The sequence below is a fragment of the Seriola aureovittata genome, chromosome 23 (genome assembly GCF_021018895.1).
Source record: "Seriola aureovittata isolate HTS-2021-v1 ecotype China chromosome 23, ASM2101889v1, whole genome shotgun sequence".
Classification (NCBI taxonomy): Eukaryota; Metazoa; Chordata; class Actinopteri; order Carangiformes; family Carangidae; genus Seriola; species Seriola aureovittata.
Genome location: NC_079386.1, coordinates 18,153,693 through 18,163,772, shown reverse-complemented (window position 1 = coordinate 18,163,772; position 10,080 = coordinate 18,153,693). Strand labels below are relative to the sequence as shown.

The window sequence follows — 10,080 nt, the reverse complement described above, 5'->3', positions numbered from 1 at the left end:
AAGTCAGAGAAATTCATCCTCTGGGAACCCTGAATGTATGTTTTCCATGACAGTAACTGAGTAACAGTGCCTGTATTGGAAAGACAGTTTTTCCAATATGCTACAGTATTATATTCTAATAGGTGGAGTATGCTTGAGATTTAAGAGCCATCAGCCAGTGTGATATCTAGGTCAACAAGTGAGTGCCACCGTCGCCTTCTGCCTACAACCAAGGTTCATCTATCGCTGACAGTCAGATTCACATGTGTTCCCACACTCCCCACACAGAGACATGGAGATGCTGTGGTTAGTCTGCAGACGGCTTCTCAGAGATGTGGTCGAAGTGGAAAGTGAAAGAGAAAAAACACAATATTTGTAGACACTGCAGATGTCTATTTTTCTAATATGTTCATTCCTTGATACAGCAAATGACACACCTGCTCCGGGACTCAAAGAGAACAGGCAAAATGAATGAATAATACATCTTATGAAATATGCTTTATCTTTCATTTACTCCATTTTCTTCTCTATTATGACAGTTGCATTTACATGTGAGTGGACATGAAACAAGCAACAAACACGTACAGACACAACTCAAGACAAAAAGAAAACACAATAAAAACATACTAAAAATAGAAACACAAAATTAATTAAATGGTTCAATATAATTGTCATATAAGCCGCGCTCTACAAAGATACAGAGTGGTGTTAATTAAAGATTAACAGAGCAGGATATGTGACGTTGTGTGATTTCACTGGACTTTGACAGTGAGTCACTTCAGTGTCTGAGACGAGGCGACTGAACCACCTGACAGGTAGGCTGAAACTGTCTTTAAATGTATTATTAGAATTATTATTATTATTTACTTCCAATTTACTGAAACAGTGTTTTACAAATAAAGTAACAGAAACGAAAGTGGCAGATTTACAACTCATTTTAAATGTATTCTGTTGAAGTGACATCTCTGCCCTCCACATACGTGAGTAAACATATTTTAAGAATATACAACACCTGTGTCACATGATCATGTGACTAAACACCAAGGGAGTCTTAGTCCTAAAGATGGAAGGTGGTAAAACTTTAAGCTTCTTTGTTTCCAGAAATAATGTCAGTCAAAAATAGCTCAACAAAGAAAACACAGGATGTTAACTCACATGAGCAAAGTTAGACAGGTGACAGGTGTTTCACATGTGACTCTACGTGCTGTTTTATAAGATACGAAAGTTTCATCGGCAACTGTTTCTTATTGTTTGTGTTTCCATAGTTACAATAAATAAACAAAATGAAAAATGGTAATTTCACCACTTATTGTTTTGCATTAAACTGAAATGGATAACAGATTATTTTTTGCATAAACTCAATTAAATTGTATTTGTCCTTTCTGGGGATCAACATTTTCCTTAAAGTTCAAAACTCCAAGATGCTTCACCTGAAAGGACTCGGTGCCATCGGCGCTTTGGTTTTCCATCACACCCTCGTCTTGGTTCTCCTAACACGTCGCTGCGAAGGTAACTCCTTAATGCTGCTGGGTGTGAGACATTCAAGAGTCACAACGACTACAAAGTGATGCAAAATGACACAGAGACATAAAGTGACCTTAAAAGATGTAGGACGTGTGCGTGGTCTTCTGAACTTGATTCATCATGCACATGTTTTTGACGGTCTCAAATGCAGACCGCTTGCACTCTAACATTTCTTTCCAGGTGAGTCTCAGGTGATTGGTCCATCTCAGCCAATAGTGGCAGCTGTTGGTGATGACGTCGTGTTGCCATGCCACCTGGAACCTGCCGTGGACGCTTCAAGCATGACAGTGGAGTGGACGAGACCTGACCTGAGTCCCAGATTTGTGCATGTGTGGCGTGACGGTGTGGAACTGGAGAATAAAAAACACCCGTCCTACGTGGGGAGAACGTCAGTGTCCGTCAACAAACTGAAGCTCGGAGACGTTTCACTGAAACTGTCCAGAGTGAAACTGTCTGATGAGGGAACGTACAGATGCTTCGTTCCAACTCTGAACAGAGAGTCTAGTGTAAAGCTTGTTGTTGGTGAGTGGAGACATGACACCGACTTCACAGGGCAGAACCTCAAAGTGACAGTTGATCTGTGGAACCACATTCAACATTTTTTTATTCCCTTTTATTCATTTATTCCTTTTCCCAATTCAACAAATCAGAACATTGCCCCAGTTTAAATGGCTGGTCAGTGGCAGCTGTTAATTCTGACTGGATTATACAAACTGGTCCATTTGTTTTAATCTAGACTACGTCTTTATTCCCTTCATCATTAGGTGCAGTCTCCTCACTTATCATCAGCTTGATGAGGACTGAGAATGATGGGGTGGTGTTGCAGTGTGAGTCTAAAGGCTGGTATCCAGAGCCTGAGCTGTTGTGGCTGGACGGTGAGGGAAAGCTGCTCTCTGCTGGACCTACAGAGACGGTCAGAGGTCCTGATGACCTCTATACTGTCAGCAGCAGAGTGACTGTGGAGAAGAGACACAGCAACAGCTTCACCTGTAGAGTCCAACAGAAGATCATCAACCAGACCAGAGAGACACAGATTCATGTTCCAGGTAGAAAATAAAGTCTTCGTATTGTGATGTCGTGTGAGCTTTTCTTCTCACTTGAGGCGCGGGTGCAGGAAACTTGAATTCAGTATATTTATTAAATATAAAGAAATCAGCTCATTAGATTCAGCTGGGCAGCGCCCACTGTCCTGGCTGCACCGCTGACTATGGGCTTTGTAGTCTTTTGCTGGAAACAATGACGGGTTGTAGTCCTTGCTGCAGCCAGCGGGAGGGAATGTATGACGTCACAATATGAACACTTGTTTTAACCTAAAATAATAGCTGAGATCTAACTAACTTCTGTGTTTAATCATGTCAGGTGATTTCTTCAACACCTCGTCTGGATCTGCTGTTCACATCACCATCGGCTTGACGGTGGTCGTCATGGTCATTATTGCACTTGTTTTTGTTGTGTGGAAAAGGAGACGGCAACACAGAAGTAAGTCTGTCTTTCATTTTGCTTCTTTCTAAATGTCAAGGAGAGTTTCACAGCTTCCTGTTAGAGACAGTGATAAAACATAAAGAAATGTTCATGGATCAATGATTAGAAGTTGTTAGTGGTGCATGATCTGAGAACCTGGACATGTTGGTTTGAACATGGTAGAGACTGTATTCCTGTTCTGATCTGAATGCACTTGCATCACAAGCATACTCATCTCTGAATCCTTAATTTTATACTGTTTCTTTACAGCAGGAAACAGATGTACGACTTCAACAACCACAGGAACTTCAAGTAACTGCAAAGAAAGCCACGCTCTGTTTGATGAAAAAAGAGAAACAGTACATGTCTCGGCAGAGAGCATGAAAATCAAGGATTTGGAAGAGAGAGAAGCAAACCTCAATGCACAGTTAAAGGAACTTGAAGATGAACACAAAGATGTGGTGGGGGTGGTTAATTTATTAATGGAGCACAAGAAGAATCTGGAGAACCAGATCCTGGAATTTGAATTTCAACTGGATGAGGCTGAGAAACAGAGCGATGAGAAGCAGAGTCAGCTGCTAACACCAACAGAGGAAACTCTGGATGAAAACAAGTGTCTTGACACCAAAACAAATCCTGACACAGTGAAGAAAATGCAGCAGGAAACAGACGCATTGTTAAATTCAGTAATCTGTGGGGTCACTATATTGACAGAGAAGAAGAAAGTGTTAGTCGACCTTGAGGAAAACATTGATAAACAACTGGAGGAGATAAAGGAGCAGAGACAGAAGACACTCGGAGGCAGTCTGTCATAAGGATCAATACAAACTCAATCATTTCAGCTGCCAGAAAAGAAAGCTGAAGCAGAGACGGGATGACACATTTGAGGACTAATAAAAAGTCCTCAAATGCTTCAGATTGATAAAACTAAAGATCATTTCATACAGATCTATGAAACATTCCATCACAACCATCTCAATAATCATACAAAACAGTATTAACTGTTTTATTACTGGACAGTTTCATAATTTGTTCGGCCACTGGGTGGCAGTGTTGTGCTTGAAATGTTTCTCAGTTAATTCAATAGTTCTGAAAGTTTTTATCTCATTGTTCACTAATGTTTTGTTAAGGAAAATGTTACATGATAAATATTATGTAACACACTTTATTCACATGATAGTAATCAATTTTCACATGGTCCATTATAGTACGTGCTTTATGTGATACATTGTCTTGAAACATATTCAAATACAACTGTATTTATCCTCCTCCTTCACTAGTTCACATGGGGAAGGTGTATTTGACAGTGTGATTCTTTTCTTACCATAGTCTGACATGATGTTGTTGGTTTGCCATTTTAGGTCCTTATTACATTAACAGGTGTCACACAGTGCGGCCACTTTAACCACTTTTCAACCTCCACCTCTTCAAATAGACACTGATGCTTCGAGTTACCTGAAACTCTTCAGGTCTTTTCTGCTGCATAATAAATCACACGTTGTCATTAATTAAGAATCAACACCTTTATTCTTTACAAATTTACATAACCTCCAATATCATTAAATGTTTCTCAATCTATTTCTTATGAACACAGAAATGTGCCATTGTTTTTCCTTCTGCAATGGAAACGATTAAAACTGTAACAGATCAGAATATTTTGGAGAGCCTGCGTTCATTAAAGAGTCCTGCATTAATGTAACAGCTCTGTGGTCGTCCTCCTCCTTTGCACACATGACAGAACTTCAGTCAGATGTCTCTGCTCTCAGCAACCTGCAAGACACACAAGACACTCAGATTATAGCTGTAAAGATGGTTGTATTTTAACTTAAACTTATAAAATCTGGATCTTATTAAGATCAATTAAGACTCCTCATAAATATAAAAAGTTTTCCGTTTCCCACTAGTTCTCTCTATAGCAAAGCAGAGATGGCGTTAACATAGAGCAAAGAGGCGCTGGAGACCAGAATTACCCTCAGTCGTGACTAATCGATTGAATAATAGAAGGGATCCTCTTCTGTACCTGCAGACCAAAGTGCTGTTGCTGAGCAGCTGGACACTCCTGGCTCTGTTTTGGAGAGAAATCTCAAAATTGTGGATTTTTCATTTACAGTAAAAGCTGAATTCTATATGATCATTAATAAATGATAAGTTTCTTGATTGCACTGTAACAAGATGAATGGGTGAGAGATTCTGGTGGAAGCCAGGATTTTATTCATTCATCTATTTTTTCCAATTTAAGTGGAAATGCTGTTTCAAACTATTCTACATGATATAAGAATAACATTCTGTGGAATTCAGAGGAATTGATCATTTTTTAAATTTAATGACCTAAAAATTCACAAATTAAAATTGAGTAAAAATCCTGGAATCAGGCTATAAAATATCCATTCACTATAAAATCTAAACTCCCCCCCAAGTGAACGTGGTGTCCTCAATGGTAAAGCTATGGACTTGAAAAGGTCAAATATTGTTAGCAAAGCAGGAGTGAAAACAGAGTGCAGCCCAGCTCAGTGTTATTAGCCTACCTTTTCATGGTGGGCGTAATTATTAAGGCCTAGCCAGGCTTAAGGTGTGGTAAACAGGTAAATGCAAGGAGTCGTCCTTATCTGACAGAGAGACGCTTAGAGAGCCTGAGACAGACATAAATACATGATTAAACAAGCATTTAAATACTGACTAGTTTTGTCTGATTGCCTCCTGCTTCTTGTATCTGGGGTACCACACGGCTTAATTATTGTCCCATTTGTTTTTCTATTAAATACAGAGCCAGTCAAAAGTTTGGATACACTTAATAAGAAACTGTATCTGAACTTTTGACTTGTACTCAATTTGTTCCCTGAGACTCAGCGTGCTTAATTGTGTTTTTAAATCGTCATTATGCAGATGATACCCTAATTAATATTCGATTTGAACTTAAGCAATTCAACGACTTTGTGCAGTGAAGTAGGGGAATACTTTTCATTCTTAAAAAGGTTTACTCTTCTTTAGTCATTTGATCTTGTCACAACAACTTGATATCTACCATTTCTTGTGATTATAATACACTCACCCTCTCTTTTTTAAATTTGAAATATTTTTCAAATTTAATTTTTCAAATTGTTGCTGTATTCCATCTGTTCACAATTTGGGCAGATAAATTTAATCTCGTCCTGCAGCCTGGTATCACCAAATGGTGTGTGAATAATTTACAGAATTTCCCGATAACCCCGACCTCTAAACCTTCCCCTAAAATTAACCCTGACCACAATGGTTGTAAATGACGTGAAAAGCTCAAAATGACATTACATAGACATGACGAAATGCACTTGGATGTGCATGCTATTTTTACATAATTTCATGAGTTCACATTACTTCCTTTCTTATTTATTGTTACAAAGGTGCATCTAGAATAAAATCTATCTGTGAGAAATTAAGGGTCAAACTTTAGTACATGAGTTACCTGATTATGAGACTGGCCCCATTGTTCATTTATAAAATCCGGTGCACCTGCTCACTTACCGCACAACTAACGAGGCTGCTACATGGTTTAGAGTACGTGGTAAAAATAAATGTGATAGATGGCTGCATTGTTGCTTCACAGCCAACATAAGAGTTTCTGAACTGTGGGACTCATCTACGAGTTTCCATCTGTGGGTTCCTCACGTGGTTTTTGTCTGAGACTAAAAAAGAAGCTGAATTCATGAACGCGTCTGTAGCTTCTGAAACTGACACAGTCTAAAGTCATTTCAAGAATGTTCTATAAATATCAGTTGAGTAGTTCTCACCATTTTCTGTTTGTGACACCAAAGCAACAACCGTTTAAAAGCTACAAGCTTCAACTGAAGGGAGGTCAACTTTAACACTGGGTCATATATTTTTCATTTAATAGCTTTTCCAGATAGCGAAACAAATCCGGCCCTTCCTTGGGCCACATGCTTGTTTTCTACTGGCCCATTTACAGTACAGCATGATTGTCTGATGCTATTTCCAAATCTGAACCAATTAAAGTAAATGTTGAAGGATAACAGCCGGATTCCACCCAGATGTGGAAGTATATGGGTCAAACTCGGGCCTATGTTGGGCCAGAAGTTTCACTTTGTTATCTGTTTTTTTTTTTTATAATCATTTGGTTTTTCTAAGTGACAACCAAATTACCTTTCACTTTCATGGGTCTTGTGATGACAGTATATGTTGCCTGACATTGTTCAGCCACACTGTCCCCTGCAGATACTGAAACATAATAAAATACAATTTACACAAGCATCAGGTTTATATCTATAGGCAATGAGAAAGTGCAAGATAATGTCAAACTACGGAGAGTATGAGTTACTAAAAGGCTGAGACAGACACTAAATACATCACTGCACATTAAAATATCGAGCTGGTTGTGTCCTGCACCAGTTCTTCTTGTGTCCTTGTTATACTTTATTATAATGTCATGTTTCTATGGGAGATGTAGAGTATACGGTATAGCCATTGTGTGGTGCTCAGACATGTGGGTTCACCTATGTAACATTATTAAAAAATGTGACTTTTCATCCAGAGATGATTATTGTAAAGCCTTGTTTTCAGGTCTACATGCAGTGGTTTTCACCATTTTCTGGTTGCAACACTAAAGCAATGACTGTTCATGTGCACTGCTACGAGCTTCAACTGAAGGGAGGTCACCTTTAATACTGGCAATATATATACATATATATATATATATCTATATTTTTTTTTACCTAATTGAAGGTGTTCCACATTGCATTCTGCTTTTCTGTGTCACGTCAATTACCTTTCTCTTTCCTGGGTTTTGTGATGGCAGCATATGTTGTCTGACTTACTTCAGCCATGCTGGCTGCTGCAGACACTGAAACATAAAGGTTTATACTGTGTGATGAAAGAGACTCACTGAAATGTGGCGATATAAAGTTTGGTGTCAAGAATTTGGGAGATAGTGATTTAAAAATGTCCCTCTTTCTTTTTTCCCTCCTGATTCTCTCAGTTGACATTTTAGTTAATGGGCCTTGTGCAGCAAACTCATCAATTACATCTACAACAGAGTGAAGTGTGCAAAATGTGAAGGCATCTGAAAACTTTCTGAAGACTCTGTATACAGTCAAATTGAAAGAAGGTGGTTGATGTTCCTCACCTGTCTGTGGGAAAGAGCAGGACTGGGAGGAAGGAGAGGTTGAGGCACCTGTCCGAAAAGTACATCAAACAAGATAAGTTCAAAGGTTAATGGCCATCAGGAACATGTACATCACACATGTTGAACAATCTGTTTTTGTCACAATTATCACATTCTACAATTTGAAGTGGTTTCTTTATTCTTAGTCTCCGCACCTCTGGTGGCCGTTTCATGTTTCTGACATTGAAGTACTCCCAGGAACAGCAGCAGAGACAACAATGAAACACTGATACCGATGCTGACCAGCAGATACAGCTGGGAGAGAAGGGACGCAGGCTGAGGATCTTCATGAGCTGTTGGAAAGATAACAGTATATGTACATGATCCTAATGCTGTAAAATACATGCTTTTTATACTTAATATGTACAACAAAACATTTGATAAAATTGCTGTTTCAATTTCTGAAAGCTCCTCCAGTGTAAAGGTGTGTGTCCATGTGTAGTGTGATTATAGATCAGCTCTAGCTTCTATATTAATACTGTGAAAGTATCAAAGCCTCAGTCCACAGAGAAATGCACACAGCCTGTATTCAGAAACTGAGCCTTAAAACCAGCCGTCAGGACTTCTGGAACTTTGTGATGTCACAACAAAGCAGTCACCAAGCCCCGCCCACCTGGACCCACCATCCAAACCTTGCAGGATTTGGTTTCTCTGAGTGTTTTTACCTGAAATCTGCTTAATTTTTATTGGATCACTCATAAAACAGTCAGCAAGTCAGAAGAGAGGTTCAGAGCCTCCTCTCTTCTGATTGGCTCACTGACCTGTTGTTACTAGAGCTGCAGAGAGAAGCCTGAGAGAGGAGATGTAAAACTACACTGAGATGGTTTTTGGACTTTAATGAACATGTGATATTTCTGTGACTTAGGTCAATCGTAAGTCCGTACCAAGCTACAACCTGAAGTAGGTTTAATGCATTTACAGGTTAGTGTTTGCTTTAAATTTGCAATAGCAAGGTACAAAGCATCATGATTTATTCATGTTTGAACCATCAGTGTCTCTCACCTGTGACAATCAGCCAGCTCTCGGCTGAGTCTCCAGCTCCAGAGCTGCTGCACTTGTAGAGTCCTTCATCAGACCTGGAGACGCTGTGGAGGGTCAGGTTTCCTGTGGAGCTGCCCCCCAGCAACACACCATCCTTATAGAATGAAGTCGTGAGTTCGTTGTTGTCGTCGTCAGAGTGTTTCTTTGTACATCGCAGCGTCACATTATCTCCCTTCATCACGGGAAGAACAGGACTCTCCAGGATCAAAGAACCAGCTGAACAACACAGGTTATGAAACATTTCTTGTGTTTTACGTTGAAAAAGATGTTTACATTTACAAACTTTTTATTGTTTTAATATTTGCATACCAGTGACAGTGATGTTGACAGTGTTGCTCCTCTTCACTCTTTCCATCTCACACCAGTATTCTCCACTGTCTGATCTATAGAGAGTTTTGATTTCACACGGTCCTGATGATATCTCCAAGGTAGAAGCACATGGTCTAACAACTCCTTTGGTTTTCCTCAACACTCTCCATCCAGTCAGTTCCTCCAGTCCCTCACAGCTGACAACAATGGACTCATGTTCAAAGTGCTGCTGTCTGTTTGGAACAACCTGAGGAAATGCTTCACCGGAGACAATCAGACAATAAAATGGATTAACTGCACTATAAGAAAAAAGAAAAAAATTCATACCGACATAAAACTATTGAGTGTACCTGCTCTGATGCATATTAGTCTTAGAAAACATATTATTTTTAGGTTAAACTTTTGCCTACACCAGTGGTCCCCAACCTGTGGGCCACAAAAATATTGTAAGTGGTCCGAGAAATGATTTGCTAAACAGCACAATTTTGACGAAAAGATGCAAAATAAATACATAAATAATAAAAATCTAAATGTTTTTAAATGTTTAAAAGGATTTTTAAAAATTGTCGTAAAACTCGTTTCATTGTTTTCTTTTTTTCTCATTTTAGGCCATC

The 10,080-nt window shown here is 39.1% G+C and overlaps 2 protein-coding genes across 2 annotated transcripts; one reads left to right on the top strand and one right to left on the bottom strand.

Annotated features, from left to right (window-relative positions):
• The first annotated feature begins 548 nt into the window (after positions 1-548).
• On the top strand, positions 549-4,663 carry LOC130164636 (butyrophilin subfamily 3 member A2-like). The gene is made up of 5 exons (XM_056369493.1): positions 549-1,488; positions 1,684-2,025; positions 2,268-2,549; positions 2,863-2,982; positions 3,235-4,663. The coding sequence occupies exons 1-5, from the start codon at positions 1,401-1,403 to the stop codon at positions 3,777-3,779; spliced, it is 1,377 nt and encodes a 458-aa protein (XP_056225468.1). The 5' UTR covers positions 549-1,400; the 3' UTR covers positions 3,780-4,663.
• A 63-nt stretch (positions 4,664-4,726) lies between these two features.
• On the bottom strand, positions 4,727-9,709 carry LOC130164918 (uncharacterized). Its single transcript, XM_056369915.1, has 7 exons — positions 9,467-9,709; positions 9,119-9,373; positions 8,272-8,409; positions 8,078-8,125; positions 7,721-7,795; positions 7,099-7,173; positions 4,727-4,734 (listed from the first exon to the last, which is right to left on the bottom strand). Exons 1-7 carry the CDS (start codon positions 9,510-9,512, stop codon positions 4,727-4,729), a joined length of 645 nt encoding a protein of 214 aa, XP_056225890.1. The 5' UTR covers positions 9,513-9,709.
• Positions 9,710-10,080: the final 371 nt, after the last annotated feature.